This window comes from Orycteropus afer, unplaced genomic scaffold, assembly GCF_000298275.1.
Source record: "Orycteropus afer afer isolate SDZICR_OR568_19922 unplaced genomic scaffold, OryAfe1.0 scaffold00016, whole genome shotgun sequence".
NCBI lineage: Eukaryota > Metazoa > Chordata > Mammalia > Tubulidentata > Orycteropodidae > Orycteropus > Orycteropus afer.
The window spans coordinates 12,781,133-12,803,742 of record NW_006921603.1 but is presented as its reverse complement, the minus strand read 5'-3'; the positions used below and the strand labels follow the sequence as shown (position 1 = coordinate 12,803,742).

Below are 22,610 nucleotides of genomic sequence, written 5' to 3'. Positions count from 1 at the left end.
CAGATCAGATGGTGTACCAGTCGCGAGGACTGATTGTTTCCATTAATTTTGGTTTTCTTCTTTCTTCTTTGCTCTTGACGAGGAGAGACCCATCGTTGCATCTAGATGGTGGCAGCTTGCTAGCTTTTAAGATCCCAGTCGCTACTCACCAAAGTAGGAGGTGGAACAATGTTTTGTATAGTATGTTACCTGCAGCACTTATTTAGAGCTTGCTCTTTTTTTGCTGCTTTTCAGTGTCTCCACTATCGTAATTAAGTGCCCACGTTTGTGTGGATCTTTCCCTGTTATCTTCGTTCTCTTCCATTGCTCCTTTTGTCTCTCCTTGAACCAATATCATGCTGTCTTAGTTACTGTACCTTTATAATATGTCTTGATAGCTGATAGCGCAATTCCTCCCTAAAATTTTGGAATCGGTTTATTACTCCTTACCCCCCAAAAAGCCCACCTAAATATATAGATCAGTTGGAAGAAAATTGACAACTTTGTAACTTTGACTCTTCTAGTTCTTGAATGTGGAACATTCCTTCATTTACTTAGATCTTTTTAAATGTCTTGTTTTAAATTTTTATAGTGGTCCTGTACATCTTTTTCATCTATTCTTTAGTATTTGCTACCTTGTGCTTTTGTATACGGTGTCTTTTAAAATTATATTTTGTTTGCTAGTATACAGAAGTACAGTTGAGTTTTACATATTAATTTTAATCCAGCATTGCCACACTCACTTGTTAATTCTAATAATTTGTGTGTAGAATCTTTTCCTTGTCTTTCAGTGATGATGAGGGGCTTCAGTACTGTGTTGAATAGGAATAGTAATAGGGGCTTCATTTTCTTGTTCTTGATCTAAAAGGAAATGTTTTCACATTTGAGTTTATTTGCTGAAGGTTTTTTGTAGATATTTTCCATTAGTTTAAGGAAGTTCTCACCTATTTGTAGTTCCAATCCAAACCAAACTCACTGCCATCGAGTCAGATCCGACTCATAGCGACCTTTCCTTGGGTTTCTGAGGCAATATCACTATGGCAGTAGATTGCCCCATCTTCCTTCTGAGGAATGTCTGGTGGTTTGAACTGACAGCCTTCTGGTTAGCGGTCAAATGCCTTAGGTACTACGCTACCAGAGCTCCTTTACTTAGTTATGCTAAGCTTTTATCATGACAAGTTGTTAAATTTTATCAAATGCTTTTCTTGTATCTCTTTCAATCTTTTAATATTGGAAATTACATTTATTTTTTGTGAATTCTACCTTTCATTTATTTCAGGGATAAACAGTATGGTCATAACTTGTATGTGCTTTTTTGTATGTTTAATCCATTAGTTATTTACCTTTTATTTAGGAGTTTTACTATTTTCATGAGTGAGATTGAATTGTATTTTTTTCTTATAGTCCTTGTTAGGTTTTGGCATCCCAGCCTTGAAAAATGAAATTTAGAACTGTTCTCAGAATTTTTTTTCTTCTATACACTAGAATAATTTTTTTTATATGTTCTGAAGTAATTGTGTTACATTGGTGTTATCTGTCCCTAGCATATTTAGTAGAACTTGCATGTTTGTTTTCTTTGTGGGTAGATTTGTGACTTTACTATTTTTTAAATAGTTTTAGGATTATTAATGAATTTTATTTTTAAGTCTGTTTTTGTATATTTATCTTCTTGTTGTTGTTGTTGTTATGTGCCGTCGAGTCAGCCCTGACTCATAGCGACCCCTCCTTGGGTTTCCGAGGCAGTATCACTACGGAAGTAGGATTGCCCAACCTTCCTTCCGAGGAGTGGCTGGTGGGTTTGAACCGCCAGCCTTCTGGTTAGCAGTCAAGTGCTTTAGCCACTATGCTACCAGAGTTCCTTATTTATCTAGTAAAGCATAATTTCAGTTTTGGCAGTTTTGGTTGAAACTGTACCTCATATCCTCTCTGCCAGGTTTTTTTTTTTGGGGGTGAGGGGGCAGTATTTAAAGCTTTATCTCTGTTTTAATTTCTGCTGTATGTAAAGTTATGTGCCATTTTTAATTTCTAATAAGAGATATTTAGGCTTTCTCTCATTTAATATTGCTAAAAGTTAGTCTATTTTGTATATTTTTAAGAATTTTCCCCCAAAGAACCAAATTTTACATTTTGTATACATGCTATCGTATTTTTTATTACATTAATTTATTTTCTTCCTTATGCTCCACGTTTGTTAAGTTGCCTAGCTCTTTCATTTTAGTCCTCTTTTCTGACATATTCATCTTAAGGTTATACATTGTTCTCTTAAGTATCAGTTTAGCTGCCTTCCACAAATGTTTGTATATATAGTTTTTTCACATACTTTCCTTATTATCTATTGGAGTCCTGGTATTTTTCTTAAATATTTGAGTAAGTCAGAGAAAGAATTACTACCAGCATCCATTCATTTAAAAAACATCTGAACACAGAAAAAGCAACGCTCTGTGCCAGGTACCATTGTAGTTTCATAAATGAGTATTATTACATCCATCCCTTAAAGAGCTTCTAGTCTATGGGTGATATGTGGAAGAATTGGGGCAGGGGGAGCTTCAGATTTAATATTAAAAAAATAATTTGCTATTAAATGTAAACTATAAGTGAATGCTTATTAGGTTTTAAAGGAATTCAATTAATCATTTGTTCCTTAACTTAAAACTGAACCAAAAGAGTATATTTAACATTCAGCTGAAATTGAATGTTCTAATTGTGATGAATATTTATATAGCACTAACCCCTCAGACTAGACCAGATAAATCTTTTGATGACAAACCGTTTTTCATAGGTGTGAGGATGCCTTAAGAAAAAATAAAAGCTTAATTGGGCTGGATCAAAAGGAATATCAAAGGGAACTGGAAAGAAACTATCATCGCCTTAAAGAAGCACTACAGCCTCTAATAAACAGAAAGATTCCTCAGTTATACAAGGCAGTATTGCCTGTCACCTGCCACAGGTATGCTTATTTTTCTGTTATTGAAGACATCTTTAAAAAATAAAATCTACTTGAATTACTTTTTTGGGCATTGTTTCTTGTAACTTTTCTTACTATTACATGGATTCAGATATTTTATTTCCTGAACAAATTGAACTGGTAAAAAGACTTTTGTTACATTAATTGGTCTAAGAGATACATTAATTGGTCTACAAGATAAAAGTTAAATGTCAGTAATTTGAGAATCATAAAGTTGCATTACCACTTATAATCAGGATACCACACCTTAATAAGCCTAGATTCTTAAAACTATTCCTTTTAAACTTTTGTCACACCTTGTGGCACTTTTGTGGAAAAATATAGCAGAATATATCAGGCACAAGCATTCATCTTCCCTCAGCCTTGACAGTAAATAGTATACAGTATATTTTTCTAAATGTGAATTGAAGCAGGCAACCCCAATGCATATCAAGAAGGTATCAATATTTTTATCCACTTTTTAAGTGTGGTAAATCGGAAATTGAAATAACTTAGAACTGGAAATTTTTTCAACTTCTAGAATTCTAGTTCTACTTGAGCAAGTTACTTAATTTTTAAATTTTTCCTCAGTATAATGAGATGATAGTATTTACCATGAAGAGTTGTTGTGGAGATTAAATGATATTACAGATGTAAAGATCCTAGGACAGCGCATAACATTTCTTTTCTTAGCCCCTAAATTCTGGAAAGGGCATGATACTTGCTAAAAGTAACCAGTTAGCAACCTTTTTTTTTTTTTTACATTTTAAAATCCAAATGTATACACACCTATTGAATTATTGTGGCACTAATATTTTACGACCCTCTTCTTTGAATTAAAAATAGTAAAGCTTTTAAGTTATACTTATCTGATAAATTAAGGCCTTTGAAGTTGCTTATATGGAAACAATGTTAATGCATGTTATACTATACTGTGAGACAAATTTAAACTGGAAATTAGTGCCTTCAGTGATCTATCTCTGGACCTGTAGATCTCTGAAAATCTCATTTATTCACATTTATTCAAAAACTGTTTAGTAAGTTTCTGCTATATGTCAGCTTTGATAGGTGTAGTTGATCAGTATGAATGAACAAGCTCAGTGTAGAGGAGAGATACATATTAACAGGCAATTACATGGTAAGCACTATAATGGTATCATACAGGGTGATAATGGAACATAGAGGAGGGCGGCTCGAAACGGTCCTTGGAGAAAATGAGATTGGATAGCTGAAAGATGTGTCAGGGTGCGAGCGGGGAGGGAAGAAGAGGAACATAGGGGATCTGGATGGGTTAGCTGTTCATGGTAGAAAGAGTATGAATTTAATGAAAATGGACTTAGTTTACTATTACTTCTCCCTAAGTTAAACTGGTTGCATACATTGACTGTGATAATATTTATTTGAGCAGATTCTTTTTGAGTTGAAAAATGAGCATATTTAGGAAGAATGCAGAATTGCAACTCAGATGTAAAAAGTCTCTATAACTAAATTTCCTGATTGTCTGTATCTAATGGAGAAAACATTAAGATTTAAATTTGGCAATATAAATCTCTCTTGGTTTTCCTCAATTTCAAGTTCAAATGTCTTATCTTGCTTCTGGTTCTTTCCAACTCTCCCTTACCCTTTCTAAGGTATTTGAATGCAGGGGAACCAAAGTTAGACTTGAGTATGGAGTATGAGTATTGAGAGGAGACCACACACGGGTCAGTAATGGGTGCTCCTACTCATCACACCTGGAAGTTCTCGGGAAGTTAACTTCTACCTCTAATCCTCTAAGCAGTGTCTTGGTCCTTATCATGGTGACTTCCAGTGGCAGGCCAGTTTGGCTCAATTGTCGGCTCTTTTCATGTTCCCTATGGAAAGCATATAGATTATCTGAATCTCTTTCACAATTGATAAGAACAGAGAGAGACTGGAGAGCCTATTTTAGGCTGTCTATCTGCCAAAACATAATTTGCTTCCATCCACCTATACTGATGGGGGAGCACCCTAGAAGGTGCTTTCCTCTCGGAACTCCCAATGGGGAGTAACTTTTCATTCTTTTTGGAATTTTTGCTTTCTTGTTGCCTCCACTTCCCTTCCCTTCTGCAGTCTTTAACCCTCACTAGGTCAAAGGCTCCAGAGAGTAAGAATGCTGAGTCACTGAGGTAGTCAGGCAATTTCCTAATTCTAGACTCACTTCCTTCAGCTATCTCCTAACTTCTTCCAGTGGAAAGGCTGTATACTTCCTAATGGAAGGAAATGTTCCCTTATTGCCATATCCTTTCATGATCTACTTTAAGGGCAGTCTTCCAATTCAGTTCTTTATATTTGCAGGGAATTTTTGGAATTTAGAATAGCTTTATTGCTTAACTGTCTGGCTTTCAAGATTGTTTTCCCGGAACCAAAAAAAAAGCAGGCTTTGAGATTCAAAGATGAACATGATCTCTTTGTACCTGCCCTTTCCTCTCCTTGAGATCGGATGCCTCCTTGTTTAACCTTACTGGCAGGATGAATAAGCAAAAGAAACCAACTTAACCCTATGTTTTTGCCTTTGAGGTTTAGCTCTTATCTCACTTTTGGTGCATGGTGCCATCTGGTGGAGGACCGTATAACTGCATGAATCTAAAGAAACAGGCCTCGAATATTCCACCAACCCCAGCACCAGAGAACCCTCGGGACATATGCTTCCCACTAGTATCATAATTTTCATTTCATTAGAAACGCTTTTCATTACTGAAAACATGATTTCAACAAAAAAAGTCAAAAGCAGAAAATTAGTTTCGAAAGGGTTAAGGATAAAGGGAGATATATTTAGGAGGTATTTTTAAAATACTCTCTTTACCCTTCTTCAGGTTTAGAAAATAAAAATTCCTCAGTTTTTTACTTTGCTGATTTACTTAACTTGGAAGATTATTTCATAGTAGGCGTATATGTATTAAGACAGTGGATCTTTCTCAAAGTGTGATCTGGGACCCCTGGTGGTATCCTGAGGCAAAAATTAATTTCATGTTAACACCAACATATTATTTGCCTTTTTCACTCATTCTCTTGAGGTACAGTGAAGTCTATAATGTTTTTTGTAGTAATGTATAGGTTAATTTTTAAAATGAATTAATACTTTGAATTTTTTAATTTCTAATATGGTAAATACCTCTATACTGGTTTAAGACTTAGAATTTAGTATTTTAAAGAAATATCTGCATTTTGCCTTTTAATGTTGTTAGGTGCCATCAAGTTGGTTCCTCCTCATAGTGACTAGGTGCAATAGAACAAAACACTGCCTAGGCCTATGTGGTCATCACAATCACCATGTTTGCAGTCATGATTGCAGCCACTATGTCAATACATCTTGTTGAGGGTCTTCCTCTTTTTCACTGACCCTCTACTTTACCAAGCATGATGTGCTTCTCTAGGGACTGGTACTTCATGATAATATGTCCAAAGTACATGAGATAAAGTCTTGCCATCCTCCAAGGAGCATTATGGCTGCACTTCTTGCAAGACAGATTGTTCATTCTTAGGTCTGCCTATGGTATATTCAGTATTCTTTGCTAACACCATAATTCAAATGCATCAGTTCTTCAGTCTTCCTTATTCATTGTCTAGCTTTCACATGTATATGAACTAATTGAATATATCATGTCTTGGGTTAGGTGTACCTTAATCCTCAAGGTGACTTTTTCTGAAATCTCTTCTGTTAGCCTTTAGTTCCTTGTCTTACCACAGTTATGTACAGCACTTACTAGACAAATGAATAAATGATAATGGACTTCACAAAGTGGTTACTATAATACACTTTGTCAATACCCCTCAGGGAAATCTATAAACTAGATTATTTAAACTAGAATATGTAGAATGAACATCCAACTTGAAAGTTAACAGGAATGGTGGCAAAGCTTTGAAATAACTTATGGTGAAAAAAAAAAAAAACCATGTAAGACATTTAAAATAATTATGTGAAAAATTGTTTACTTATGACCATATCCTCTCATTTTTTTTCCCCAGAGATTCCTTCAGTCGAATGAGCCTTCGCAAAATGGATCTGTAAAATAAAAGCACTTGTTTTATTCATTTGAAAAGAGCCATGTTTCAACTTTGAGTGTGAAAAGTTAAGATTTATTGAGAAATAAGACTTGGGATTAAATTCTGGCAGTTATAGCATTAATTTATTCATGAAGAAAGCAGTGGCCAAAATATCAAATGTAGACTGTTAACAGTTTGAGAATTATGGCTATGGTTTCTAATATTCTGGTAATATGCTGTTATTCTTTTTAAAGACGTTTTAATGACTCAAAGGTACATTATACATTTACCATTATTTATAGCATAGCTAATGTTAAGTTCATATTTTTTAATTTATATTACCATTTATAGATTCATTTTGGAACCATTTTAAATGTAGTGATGCTTATTTTAAAGGTACTATTAAATATGTGAATGTTTACACTAATTGTACTGAGTGGGACTGTAAAAATTTTTCCTTGACAGAGGCAGAGAATAACTTAGAGATGATTCAAGAACTAGTTCCAAAACTAGCAAAATGAAAATCAAGACAATCACTTTATGGGCCCAAAAATACATAAATGAGGATGGGGAAAGATACTGGTAACTGGTTTCTGGAAACTTAAAGTTGGTTTCTAAGTTATTTTCCATTTAGATGTCAAAAAGGATAATAAATAAATTGTAGAAATCTTTATTTGATAACACTTTTGGCTGTAATGATTAAATACTGCTAATATCAGTGATAGCCTATTCTTTTTGATTCTCAACTTTATGCCAGTGTCAACAGTATGAACTTCATGACTCAGCAACTAACATTGACTCCTGTATTTCAAATTAAAATAAGCCAATCATCAGTTACTAATGATGTAAATCTGTAAGTTAGAAATCTACTGTAAAGCTACTTTGCATCACATAAAGGAGAACTGGAGATTACTTATTTAATCTTTCAGTTGAATGAGAAACTACTTTTTGACAGGTGGATATTTCACAAAAATTTGTCAAAAGTACCTGATTTAATCAATTAAAAATGAATTCATTTAAAATTGTACCTATAATAAGAAAAAAAAAAATTTTTTTGAGAAATACATTCCAATTTCCTGGCAAGTTTTCCCAAAATACAGTACAGATTAATGATTTCTGATAGCTTTTGAACAATTTTTTTCTTCATATAACAACTTACACAGTAATACCATTGTTTATAATCTATCCTTTCCCTTGGTCTACTGGCCAAATTTACATGAATCATTTAACAAGAACTTACTAAATTTAATACAGTCCCTTCATTGTATAGAGGACAAGATTTCAAAAATGTCTAATTCTCCTGAGCGCACAGATGGTAGCTGATATCTCTACCTCTAGCCTACCTTTACGATGAATTATCTCGAATCCTTGTCTAGAACAGTTTCAAGCCCTGTGAATCACACAAAGGCTTTCCAGATGAATATACAGTACTAAGGAACTCCAGTAGCATAGTGGTTAAGGAATCCGGCTGCTAACCAAAAGGTCTGTAGTTCAAATCCACTATCCGCTCTGCAGAAGAAAGATGAGTCTGTCTGCTTCTCTTAAAGATCTATAACCTTAGAAACTCTATGAGGCAGTTCTCCTCTGCCCTATAAAGGTCACAGGTCAGAACTGACTCAGTGGCAGTGGGTATACAGTATTGGACCAAGAGTGAGTCACAAGGACAATACTTCAAAATTCTATTTGGGAAAAGGCAGTCCAAATGAAAGAGGCAAAGGAGAGGGGTCAAGAATGGAAATTTACTTATGATAAAAAAGGTGGTATATGTATACTCTGCCTGGGATGGAAGGGCAGGTACACACCAGGGAGAGATTAAGTAGTCTGGCCACTTCTAGATTAGATTACACTTAACTCTTTGGATTGTTTGTTTACATAAACCTCAATGACAGTATCAAGGGGTTTTAAGATTTATCAGTTATTTATCACCCAATAATTATTTTCTGATTCAGAATAGAAGCTTCCCCTTACTTTTAAAATAAAAACATTTGTAATACTGAATACTTCCTAACTTCTCACATACTTCACTTTTCTTAAAATATAAAATTTCTTGCATAAGCAATCTGTACTAATTTTTCTTAACCTTGGCTGTCTCTTGATTATTATGGAGGCCCAGACTCCATCCTAAACTTGTTGCGTCAGAAGCTTATAGATAGTGCTCAGGGCTGTTTTATTTAAAAAGTTGTGGTACTAATTCTGAAATGCAGAGAGATAAGAAGCATGACTTATTATCATCATACCATCTTGCAAAAGAATAGTTGAGACATGTAACTCTAATTTATTAGTTCACCAAGCACTTTTTATTTGTTGAAATGGGATATGAGGATTATTCCAATAGCATTTATACATTCTTTAGAATCATTTTAAAGGTATTCTTAGTGCTAAGAAGGTTCTATAACAAGTCTTAATTGATCATTTACCAATTTAGTATACTATATTTAAAATGAAAATTTAACCAAGTTTTTATGTGTGCCCAAAGCATCACCTTAAGTTCTCCTGGTTTGGAGTCCATAAAATTAGATATCTACTTTAAAGGACAACTAAAATGTGACAATTTTATTGTAAACTTAAGTATGACAACTTGGATGGATTAAGCACAATTTCTCCTATTTGAAAAATTCTTCAAGTCTACTGACAGAAAATAATGAATATTATTAAAGGTAATAATGCATGCTTATTCTTTTTTCTCTATATATCATCTATATACATATTCTGTTCTTTAAGAGAACCCAGATTTATTTATGGTAGAAATATGCAACTTATAAAAAAGATTAGAGCATTTATATACATAGTTGTTAAGCAGTTTAAATTTTATTGACCTCAGTTTTTTTTTAAAAGTCAAATGTAAGGTCATACTTCTAAGTTTGATATACTATATACAGATCGTGCAGAATATGACTATGAAGAGATACAAAGTAGTCCATGCCCAAAAAGATTTAGGAGAATACAGAATCATCTTCATAAATACATATAAAATTCTTTTGAAGATAGGAAGGGACTGTCTAGGTTTTCTGAGACACTTTTCAAAAGTGAATCAAGGCACAAAATGAACACCATTGTGACTATACACACTCTAGACTCTGTGCCTCTAAAGCCCATCAAAGATTTGGCATCACAACTTTATTATAAAACTAAAGTACTTAAAGAGATTCTGCCTCTTAGTGGGAAAACCACAGGACCTATAAACATGTAGATAAATTACTCCAAAATATGGAGAATACAAATACAAGCACTTTATTTTAAAAATCAAACACAAAAGATAGATGTAAATTCAAAAGTGTTTAAATGCTTTCATTTTGGAGAATTCATTTAGAACCTATACAAGTTCCTTCCCCAGAGCTAATGTATCACTAGTCTCTAATAATAAGGAAAATGAATGCTAAAAATTTACATGGTTTTCAGTAATTCGACTATATAAAACCTCAAGAGACCAATTAATATCCAGTAGCTTCAAAAGATAAGCTAGACTCTTTAATTAACATTACCAATGTTATCCAGGTCTATTTAATATATACAAGGAAAATACACTCACTCTATAATTTCTTATAAAATAACAAGTAAGGAGTAGATGTAGGAGATGTAGAAGGAGAAAGAGAATTCAAAAAGTCCTTCTCTTCAGTAACTTTTACTTCAGAATCATCAAAAAGCAACCACTTCCCTTCATACTCCTTTAAGCTTTGCACTACGTAAGAAATTTTATTCTCAAATCCACCAATGTTAATGCCTGCTTGGTCACTGGATTCCTTGTTGCTATCAGATTCATGAGTCCCATTAGTAGTGTTAGTCTCAGAATTTCTACTTTCAGCAAATGCTGTACCTGCAACCTTGTCAGGATTAGATGCTTTGTTGTATAATTCATAATCTGCTTTGCTCTTTTGTCCTCCAAGAAGTCCAATAGCTTCTACATTTTTTTTATTTAAAACTTTACTTGGCTGTGTATTTCCACTGACTCTAATAGATAATTCTTCATCATCATAATTTTCAGCCACATCTCTTGCTTCCTCCTCATTTAATGGTTCTGGCTTACCTATTTCACACATTTGGTCCACCATAAAATTTCCCTTATCTAGTTCTAAACTGTTAAGGTCAGTGACTTTAACGGAAGCAGTGTAATGACCACTACTAATTGTAATGCCACTATGCATTACAACTGCAAATAATCCATAGCTGTCGTTGGTTGGTTTTGTGCTCCATTCTTCTAGTGACAGTTTAAGAGGTGTCAACAAAGGAGTGTTGATCTTGGAAAGTCCACCACCATAACAATCAAACCTTTAGGAATAAAAAAAGAAAGTTTTCTGTGCTTCCAATTTTAAATAAAGTGGTGTACCTCAACATGAAGCCAACTAAAAGTCTGAATGAACTCTTAATATTAGTGCTCATATGAATAAACAAAAAATCAGTATAGTATAGAAAACAAGTCCCCAACTTTGTATAGTATTTTGCATGAAGAAAAAATGTTGAATTAACTCCAAATACTCAGGTGTTTCTGGAGAGTATATGGCATTTCTCCCTTTCTTAATTTTGTATAGTAAGAAAATAACACATGGCATTTTAAAAATACAGGGCTTAAAATTCTATGCAAGTCAGTAAGCCATTTTTTGTGTTTTTCTACCAAGATTTAGGAATAAAAAATTAAACCCTCAAAGTAAAATCAAGGAGCTGTAGAGCCCCAAAGGTTGGCAGCTTAAGCCCACCAAGCTGCTCCACAAAAGAAAGGCAAGGCCATCTGTTCCCATAGAGATTACAGCCTAGAAAACTCAGTGGGACAATTCTATTGTCACATGGGGTCACTTTGAGTCCAAATCGATTCAATGGCACCTAAAAATACAGTAATTTCACAAAAGTCATTGATATGCAAAGGAATAAAATCTAGACTACTATGTATACCTGGTCAGAAAAAGTATCCAGAAAGTGATGGGCATTTTTATACTTATTTTCAAATAACTTTTTGAATTTTTAAATTCTCACCTACAGATCAAAGTTTCTAACACTGTTCAAAGACCACTTTGGTTTACCTTAAAACTAATTTTTTAAAAAAAAATCTGCCTTTTCATATAAAATTTTATATACACACAAAATCTTAATACATATAAAATTTGTTCCCTGCTTAATCAATTGTTCTAAAATTGATTTCTACTAGTCTCTAAGAATGAACGTTAGTGTTCCACAAAAAGCCTTCTCATAGCTGCTAAACAGCAGAATATGTACTTGAATCAATTGAAAATTATTCATTTTTAAAGGGAAATTCTTAATAAGAAAACAAAACTTTACAAAGTACTTAATTTTAGTATTTTTATATTCCTACTATTATTTTGAATGAAATTATACAGCAGCTCATTCTCTTCATACATCTTTTATTTAAAATACTTACTCTAAGCCACTAGCAGCAAAGCACTTCAAGTGAATAGTTATAACTTCAGGCATTTTGTCAAACAAAAGACTTCGTTCAGCTTCAGTATAATGATGGCAATTTTCACAGAAATATTTATCTTCTCCTACAATCCTTTCCACTGAAGCAAATTGTGAAATTGCCCATCTCAGGGTTTTCATTTCTGTTTTGGGCTCTGGAGAAACTACAAAAGAAAATCCTTTCACTTAAAAATGAGTATCGCAGATAATTCAAAATTTAAAACAAAAAAGTGCAATGTTCAAAATTAGTACTACATTCCAACTGACTAACCCATTCCCAACAACTACTCAATAAATCCATTTGTTTCAGAAACTCCTATCATAACCTCATCCTTAATAGTGCACATAATCTTTTTAAATATTTACATGTGGACAGCCAATAAATATTTATGTGGTATAGACAGTGAGGACAAGATAAACTTAGTCCTACTACCTTAGTGTAGTAGGAATGCTGGTAGCATAGTGCCTAAGGCATTTGACTGCTAACCAGAAGGCTGGTGGTTCAAACCCAACAGCCACTTCTCAGAAGGAAGGTTGGGCAATCTACTTCTGTAGTGATACCGCCTCAGAATCCCAAGGAGTCGCTATGAGTCAGGTGTAACTCGACGGCACAAACAACAACAACAGGGCAAATTTTAATTTACATTTAATAGCCAATTTTCAAATTACCTTAGAAAGTCTGGTCTAATTATTTCCCATGATACTTCCCTATGTCTTATGATTATGACTAGACAACAGTGGCTCAAATATGTATTGTGTGATAAATATAGTTGAACCTGGAGAAAGTTTTACTTATAATACATACAATTTTATTTTAATATAAACCTGAATATATTTTGAGAATTTTTCATTAAAATCTTTTTGGAGGATTTAAATAAAAATGTGTGTGTGTAAGTGTGCGTGCGTGTGGGTGTGGCAGGGAAGCCAGCAGACAAAACCAAAGGGCTCTCTTTACTAAATCAAAGGACAAAAACAAAATGATGAACATCACCATTAGGTAGCATAGTGCCTAAGGCATTTGACTGCTAATCAGAAAGCTGGCAGTTCAAACCCACCATCCACTCCTTGGAAGGACGGACGATTGGGCAATCTACTTCTGTAGAGATACTGCCTCGGAAACCCAAGGAGGCGTCACTATGAGTCAGGATCAACTTGATGGTAGTGAGGGTTATTTTTTTTTTAAAGCTTTGAAAGATTCAGGTCCAGAAAAGCTATTAACTTATCAAAATAATTCATTTTTCCATTCTGATACCTTCTAGTTTCAAAATAAAGACTATAATTCTCCAAATAATCACTATAACAAGTAAAACTATTACTAAGTTACATTAGACCAAGGATACTGAAAGCTATTTTCCCCCTTTATACAAGCTGTTATTAGACTATAAAGCATTGAAGACAAGTATTATTCCATACAAGACTCTAATTCTGCTTACTTTCAGAGCCCTCCTCTACTTTCGAAAGCTCATCTTCTTGTACTGGCACACTGATGTCCTGAAAATTTTCTCTTCTTTCTGTTAAACTTTCACATTCCAAGCATCGAGTCCTTAATACCAGCTGACCTTGAAATAATTTCTCCACTAGCTCAAAACCAATTTGCTCTACACCTAAAAAGAAAATAGGTAAAATATACATCTTACACAAATTGTTTAGCATCTAAAGCATTAATATTCTATTTAAATAGAGTGTATCACGAAAAAGCCCAATTTTCATATATCACACCTTGCTTATTAGCATGCATTGTGTTGTTTGGTACCACTGAGTTGGCCTGACTCATGGCAACCCCATGTGCACGGAATGAGAAACACTGCCTGGTCCTGCACACAACCCTGGATCAGTTACAGACTGGGCCACTGTAATTAATGAGGTTTTCATGGGCTGATTTTCCAAAGTAGACTGCCAGGCCTTTCTCCCAGTCTCAGTTTAGAAGCTCTGCTGAAACCTGTTTAGCATCATAGCAACAAAGAAACCTCCACTGACAAGATGGGCGGTGACTGTACATGAAGTGTACTGACTAGGAAATCAAACTTGGGTCTCTGGCACAGAAGGCTAAGAATTCTACTAGAATCATGATAGCAACTGATTTACCTTGAGAATTAGAGTCCCTGAGTGGTGCCAACAGTTAATGCACTCAGATGCTAACCAAAAAGTTGAAGTAGTTAGTCCACCCAGAGGTGCCTCTGAAGAAAAGCCTGGAGATCTACTTCCAAAAAAATGAGCCTTGAAAGCTCTATCACAGGATTACTATGAGTATGAGTCAACTCCACAACTGATTTCTTTAGCATTAAGAGCTGCATTATTCATGAAATTTAAATTCCCTGTAAAATAGTTTTTGCGTATGAATTACTATTTTCTCTTAAGAGTCACAATTGTGACTTCTTCTAAAGACAGCCCCTATAGAATTTACTATTTTTGGTAAAGCCACTGACTGCAGTTCTCAGCACTACATATTCCCTGAGATTTGTATATGGACAAAACTAGGAAATCTAGTTAAAGTTAGGTATTAACTTGTTGTTGTTAGGTACTCTCAAGTTGATGTTGACTCATAGCAACCCCAAGTGACAGTAAAACTGCACCATAAGGTTTTCTAGGCTGTAATGTTTATGGGAACAGATTGCAAGGGCTTTCTCTCAAGGAGCAGCTGGGTAGGTTTAAACTGCTTCACCACCGGGGCTCCTTAAGGTAGAACTAAGTTCTCTTAAGTTTCACTAAGTGAAATTTTTCATAACTTTAGTTATCTCAAAATACTGTCGAGGTAGCCAGTTGATTCTGACTCTCAGTGACCCTATGTGTTTCAGAGTAGAACTGTCCTCCATAGGATTTCTTTGGCTGTGATCTTTTCAAAGTAGGCTGCCAGGCCTTTCTTCTGAAGCACGTCTGTGTGAATTCAAATTGTCAACCTTTTAGCAGCTGAGGACTTAACAGTTTGCATCACCCAGGGACTCCTGGAGGGTAAAATAGACACTCTTTTTCCATTAAAATGTAATTGACTCTCCTAGTTTATAAACCATAAATCATCATCATTCTAAGATTAGTAAGATTATGTATGTAACATATGTAACCTGAATGCTTTTTAAAACAGTTTAACTCATATGATACAGTCAATGTTAGATTTCTTTCTTTTAAAACAAAAATCTTACCCACAGATTATATTGTACATATATCTAAGGAGAAAATTCTAATTATACAACTGTTAATGTGCCTACACATATCTAAGGACAAATTACACTGACCTTTGTTTATGGCCTTATCTTCATTAACATTAACGGGCTTAACATTATTCCCTGGAGAGTCAATTCCACAACCATTAACCTTTATAGTGTTATCATTTTCACACTTCTCTACGAAGTCTTCTTCAGGATCATATTCATTTTCATTAAATTGTCCTTTGCATCCTTGGTTTGTTGTAATTTTCCCCAGACTACAGAATTTAGAAAGAATGCTGGGTTGCTTACTTGCAGACTTTAACCAATTTATTTTAACTCTTGATTTTTTTTGTGAGGGTCTCACACTCTCATTTTCACAAGTGTACTTCGACACTGTTTTAGCAGGAATCTCTAACATATCACCTGTAGCTTTCCTTTTGGATCTAGTTTGTCTCTGGTTCTCCTCCAATGATTGGTATTCCTTGGATACTTTAGCTTTTTTCTTTATGTTACCAAATTCAGTGTCACTTTTTCTTTTTACATTTCCTTTTGGGAGTTTTTCTTTATATTCTTCAGAATTCCTCATGTTGTCCATCTCTATGTTGTTAACGCCGCTTACTTCCTCTTTCTGATGAGGGTTTTCTTCTACCTTAGTAGATAATTCTGCCATATTTTTCACTTCTTCTTTTTTTAGGAGTTGGCATGTTTCTTGAATGTTTCCCAAAATACACTGTAATACTTCCTGTGCATCATGCTGTAGATACCCTTCATACATAGGGTTGAGTTCCCTATAATAAAAATTTTCAACTGATGTGTCAGTTTTGAAGATGACTAAAACTTTTCTATACAGAAATTAATTCATTTATAGAGTATCGTAACTTTATTTTTTACATTAAAAAACATTTGAAACATACCTAAACTTGAAAGTAAACAACCATTTTTACACCCTTTTATCACAAATACTATGATCTTCTAAATATTATTGTTAATAATATAATACTTACATAGTGTTAAACAAAATACATAATTCTCACAATAACCTTATGAGGTAGGTATTATCACCACTATTTACACATAAGGTAACTGAGGCACAGATTGGTTAAGTAACATGTACAAGGTGACAGCTAGTTAAGATGCACACCAGGATTCAAATTTGTTCTTTATCGCCTGCTAAAACTACCTCGTAATAAAGTTACAGCAGTTCATTGCACCTAGGTCTATTCCTCAGTTAAATGATTTTTTCAAAGAGCTGCCCTAACAGTATGTGTTGTGATTATAATTTTTTTGGGGGGAATAAGGTTACTTGTAAATTTCATGTTTTTCCCTACATAAAATCAATACTAAAAGCAATCTAATCCAATTTACTAATAGTTCAAAGGAGATATAATAAAAATAGAGTATTTGGAATTTAGTTTTTATGCATATATTTTGAAGTAATACAGACCCACAATTCTAATCTGAAATCCTTATGACCAATTATATGTGGTAATTCAGAAACTTTCAGATTTAGAAAGACATTAGGCACCCAAAATAAAACATACACCAATAACAACAGAATATGGAAGAATATCCTATAGTTAAACTCATTACTATTTCTACCAAAAAGACTATGAATATTCACATTAGGGATCAAACTCTCATTATCGAGTCGATTCCGACTCACAGTGATCCTCAATGAGTTTTCGAGGTGGTAAATCTTTATGGAAGTAGATTGCCCAGTCTTCCTTCTGCAGAGTGGCTGGCGGGTTTGAACCGCCAACCTTCTTGTTAACAGTCAAATGCCTTAGGCACTATACCACTCTAAATGCCTCATATAAATTCAGGTCTCCTAAATTTAATACCGGGAGCTCTGGTAGCATAGTGGCTAAGGCACTTGCCTGCTAACCAGATGGCTGGTGGTTCAAACCCACCAGCCACTCCTTGGAAGGAAGGTTGGGCAATCCTACTTCCGTAGTGATACTGCCTCGGAAACCCAAGGAGGAGGGGTCGCTATGAGTCGGGGCCAACTCGACGGCACGTAACAACAACAACAACAAATTTAATACCAAGCTCATAAAAATATTTCCACTTTTCAGAGCTTCTGAGATATAAAGCACTGTGGACCTGCAGCATTCAATTCCTCCCTGTTCTTTATTCTCCATTTGTTAATATATCACTCTCCTCAAAGGACAGAAACAAGCAGCTAAATTGGAGCCCTAAAATTGTATTATAGGCTATATACCTGAGTGTGTTAAGCAGTCGCCTTGGCTGAGTAGCAAGTTCATCTGTGTATTTCTCTGGATTTAAGAGAAAACTAGCCTGAAGCTGTTCAACTGAAATGATTAAGGACTGTAAACTGCATATCAGTTCATAACTTGCCAAGGAATCTTCTTTCCAACTTCCCTGTCAAGAAGAAAATATACAAAACAATCTTTTCATTTATGAACAAATTAAGTACTTTCCCCTTCTCTTGGCTTCGTCTCACTAAATACTAGCTTTTCTAAATTTCATTTCAATATAGCACTACTTTTAGAGGTTGCACAAACTTTTTTTTAAGAGTATTTTTTATTTACTTTTTATGTGGATAATTGATACTGGTTCCTAATTAGGAAAGTCTTAAGTTTCTTTAAATTTACTTAAATTTTAAAAGTGAGTCAATTTGGAAAAAAAGAATAGGTGGTAAATAGGCATTACAAATTATGACAGTGATACACAAACAAAAGTGTGGTAAACAACGAATTAGAGGACTGAAGTAAACACTCTGTAAAAGGGAATAATCTAGTTAGCTACCTTGCAAGAATAAACAATAATTGTTTTTTTGACAACACGACCTACTAAGAACTGCAATTCTCAATTAGTTTGTCGTAATAGAAATAATCTATCATTCTCCTCTTCCCATATCCGATAGATAATTTTTCATCTCTAAGCAAGTGAATTTCCATGAGTTTGTTTTTTACATTATTTCCTGTTTTCTTTTTTTACCTTATCTTTTTGATTAGCTTCATCCTTTAGAGATTCTTTCTTCCTTGAAATAATATTAAATAAGTGCTTCACTCCGGATTTAAAACCAGGACAGAAATATAATACCTACAAAAAGCAAGACTGTCTAAGTATTTTTAAATAAACAATATACCTATAATCAATCAAAAAACAAGCAAAATACTATTACGCTTTTTTGTAGGGCACTTTTAAATGGCATTACCGAAAATTCTGAGATTAAACTGTGTCAAAAATTATTTACTACTATAACAAAAGTAGTCCACTGTCTTCCATCATTGGTAGCAAAATCTCGGGCACTAAGACTTAAGGTTACAATGACACCATATGCAGACATGATTCCAAGGGTTAAGACACTTACCACGATAGCACCAGGAATTAGGCAGAAAAATTAAAGGGTTGGCATCTTCCACCTAACCAACATCCAGTTTTGCTTTTTCTTTACTTAACATATTATACTTTCTCTTATGCTAAGAGTCTGCAACATGCACCTTAAAATTATTTTACCTCATTCTGATTTATGTACAAGGCAAAGATAATATGGACAAATGACTTCAAACCAAACCAAACCCATTACCACTGAGTTTATTCCACATCATGGTGACTCTACAGGACAAAGCAGAATTACTCCATGAAGTCTGCAATGCTGTAATCTCTACAGAAGCAAAGTGCCACATCTTTGTCCCATGGAAGCTGGTGGGTTTGAACCATTTGACCTTATAGTTAGCAGCTGAACACTTAACCACTGTGTCACCAGGGCTTCTTGTAGACAACTGATACCCTCTATGTGAAATTCTCAGAAACGTTAAATGTTAGGTTATTCTACTAAAAGTCTATGCCTACTATAAAGTTTTATTATATAGCAAAACTGTCAATTTACCTGAAGTATACTATTAAGATAACAAGTATTGCCAAGATTATTCAATCCCACAAATGGTAGCAAGTTTTCTCTTTTCTCACAGTTTATAGGTGAGGACTGTGCTGCAGGAACAACTTGATCACTATTAAGAAAGAAGAGAGTAAGATATAAAGGCATACTATCATAAAGTAACAACACAGAAATACTAGTTCCCTAGATTTAGTCTTTCCCCAGATGTTGTATGATCTGAAAAGTGAGTTTTATTCAGAAGACATTTTGAAACAAAATCTGTACAGGCTGAAAAATTGCTATAAACCCAAAGTTTTAAAAGCATTTTAAAACTTCAATTATTTACTCAACAGGTCTCAAAACAATTCCATCAAGCGGATGTTAATCCCATTTTACCAGTATCTACCAGCTGCATCACTCCAACTCATAGCAACCCCATGTGTGTCAGGGTAGAACTGTACTCTAGGGTTTTCAATGGTGGAAATTTTTGTAATTAGACCACCAGGACTTTCTTCTGAGAATTCCATTTTACAAAGTAGAAAATTAAGGAACTGGTACTTTGATTTATTTAGCCAATATAACATGTTTATCAAGTACTTAAAATTTGAATTAACCAATTGCTGTTTAGTCTATTTAGCCTCATGAGAACCCCATAGGTGAGAGAACTGTGCTCCAGAGGGTTTTCAGTGGCTGATTTTTTAGAAGTCAATCTCCAGGACTTTCTTCCAAAACACCTCTGGGTAGACTTAAAACTCCAACCTTTCAATTAGCAGCTAAGGAAGTTAACCATTTGTACTACCCCAAAACCAAATTCACTGCTATCAAGTTGATTCTGACTCACAGTGACCCCCATTGGGTTTCCAAGGTTGTAAATCTTTACAGAAGCAGATAGCCTCATCTTCCTCCTGTGGAGTGGCTGGTGTGTTTGAACTACTGAGCTGGTTAGCATCCAGATCCCTTACCCACTATGCCACCAGAGCTCCTTTTGCACCACGCAGGGACTCCTAAAATTTGAAGAGAACCATGGAAATAACCTGATACAATACTGTCTGGGAGAAGCTACACTACCTGAGAAGTCAGATTCTGATAGTAATTTAAAGTGAAAGGGAGTCTATGAAAAGAAATTAGCCATTCCTCACTTAAAAATGTTTCAATGTATAATTCTTTTACTTCATTTTAACAAACAGTAGGTCTTCCCTGCATTTTCATTTTATTGCTGCTACTGATCAAAGTATTTATAAGCATAAATGCTTGATTAAAAAAAAAATTTGGTTACCAGGGGTGGGGGAGGGGAAACTCTGCAAAAATAAAAAAACAAACAAAAAAACTGCTCATAATCTCCTAAATTGATTATTAACAGATACTAGGAAATTAAACATGGGAATAAATCCACTTTAGTTACCCAGAAGATACTAGTATCTAGGGTATTTTCGCATATATTCCACACACACATGTAACATGTATAGAAAACTAATTTGCAAAGGGGGTGTGTGGTTTACCCAAAAAAAAAAATAAATAAAATAAAAAGCATAATGTGTGCATTATATGCATAAAAATGCAGTATTTGTTAAATAGGAAGCTAGTGGAGCCACAGCCCAGGTGGCGCAGTGGATAAGGCATTTGACTGCTAACCAGAAGGTCACCAGTTTAAACCCACCAGCTGCTCAGTAGAAGGAAGATGGGGCAATCTACTTCTGTAAAGATTTACAGGCTTGGAAACCCAAAGGGGGTTGCTATGAGTCAGAATCGACTCAATGGCAGTGAATTTGATTTTGGTTTGAGTGCAGATGCCAGCTATAGCAACTATTTGTAGAATAAAGTATTTTATTTTCTTCTGATTTCTTTTAAAAAATATATTTGCATCAAAAGCTCTTGTTTTTTTAAGTTTAATTTAAGTAATTTGCAATTTTATTCCCTCAAGAAATCTACTAATTCATATACTCAACATGTCCACAAAGTTTAAAAATCTCAGATACTTTCTAGTCTTCTAAACCAAAAAGTCAGCTAATCTTTTACATTTACACAAATGTGTTACACTACAAATAATCATATTTAAAACTCTGAAAAATCGTTTTAGTCAACAAATGTTTTTCTAAATTAGTCTGAATGAACACAATGCAAATGAGATAATTACTATGGATGTAATCCATGTAGGAACCACCAGTTTTATTCTGTTATTACTATATGTTGCTAGGCTGGTCTACTAATGTGTACTTTTTTTTTATTGCTATATCTATCAGGTTGGAATGTCTGGACATATCAATCTGAGTTCTCTGCTGCTTCACTGATAAGGAATTAAAAAAAAGTACAGACGTGTATTTAAAATACAATACATACATTTCAGATCCACTATATTCAGAAACTTTCTCTTCATTTTCTTGAGATTCTGTGAAATCCAGTGCTCTCTTAGTTTCCTTCTTCTGAAAAAACTTCAAGGAAAGTCTGTTTTTCTTTGATGGACTACCTCTTGAAAGCCCATTATTCTCACTAGGTAAGACACCAGGCATTTTCTCTTCAAGTCTCAAGGAGCTGACAAGAATTAATTTACAGAGGCAAGTTGTAATCACCAATTATATCTGTTAATCAGAGAAAAGATTTCATTAGTTTTCAGTTATCCACTGTGGGCAACAAAACCATCAATTCTGAAAGCAAATTTACTATAGAAATGGTACCAATTAGAACTTCATCTTGAAAAACTAACTGGCAATAACAGGCACTCAGTATTTTCTGCTTAAATGAAAGAGTTTCTCATACTTTGCTTCAAATTCTTAATTAGCAAAAAATATCAGATACTGAACTTGTATCAACCTGTTCTTAGATAAGAGCCACATCACAAATATCCCATTCTATGGTAAAGCAGTAGTATTAAAAAGTAAAAATGTAACTTTGCATTGTTATAATTTATTAATTTAAAAAATACTGATTGAGCAACTACCATCTCTAGCTCTAAAGGAAGAAGGATATAGGGAGGGATGACTAGGAAATCAAGTAGTGCTGGACATGAATGAGTCCTTATCCAAGACCTTTTCTAGTTATTAATGTCAATTATTACACAAAATAAAATTTATTTAAAGTACAATTTGTGTGCAAGTAAAGGGATAAAGTTGTTTTCCGTTATACTTAAAACCATAAGTGAAAGGTAATAAGATATATACAAAGCTGGGGTGGTGGTGTAAAAAATTGTTCGCTATACCTTGTGTGTAGGTATCAAATTCTTAGGCACTAGAAACCACACTATTCTCATTTTCAAGGCACTTTTTTAAACTATAGGTTTTTAAGAACTGCTCTG

The 22,610-nt window shown here is 34.2% G+C and overlaps 2 protein-coding genes across 2 annotated transcripts in view; one reads left to right on the top strand and one right to left on the bottom strand.

Moving 5' to 3' along the window:
• Nucleotides 1-6,953, top strand: part of DOCK7 (dedicator of cytokinesis 7) — a 281,812-nt gene extending 274,859 nt beyond the window's left edge. The window contains exons 49-50 of the mRNA XM_007959115.2: nt 2,759-2,926; nt 6,911-6,953. Coding sequence (XP_007957306.2) covers nt 2,759-2,926; nt 6,911-6,953 — 211 coding nt within the window. The remainder of the gene's footprint in view (nt 1-2,758; nt 2,927-6,910) is intronic.
• Nucleotides 6,954-10,458: 3,505 nt separating this feature from the next.
• USP1 (ubiquitin specific peptidase 1) lies at nt 10,459-21,828 on the bottom strand. The gene is made up of 8 exons (XM_007959083.2): nt 21,659-21,828; nt 19,334-19,454; nt 18,439-18,543; nt 17,699-17,859; nt 15,565-16,265; nt 13,768-13,938; nt 12,297-12,498; nt 10,459-11,194 (listed from the first exon to the last, which is right to left on the bottom strand). The coding sequence occupies exons 1-8, from the start codon at nt 21,826-21,828 to the stop codon at nt 10,459-10,461; spliced, it is 2,367 nt and encodes a 788-aa protein (XP_007957274.1).
• Between the last annotated feature and the right edge of the window lie 782 nt (nt 21,829-22,610).

Coding starts and splice junctions, on each gene's coding strand:
- USP1 (XM_007959083.2), bottom strand. CDS start 21,828: ATGCCTGGTGTCTTACCTAGTGAGAATAATGGGCTTTCAAGAGGTAGT. Junction 12,499..13,767: donor AGTAGAGGAGGGCTCTGAAA/GTAAGCAGAATT, acceptor TTTCTTTTGTAG/TTTCTCCAGAGCCCAAAACA. Junction 11,195..12,296: donor TTTGCTGCTAGTGGCTTAGA/GTAAGTATTTTA, acceptor TTATTCCTAAAG/GTTTGATTGTTATGGTGGTG.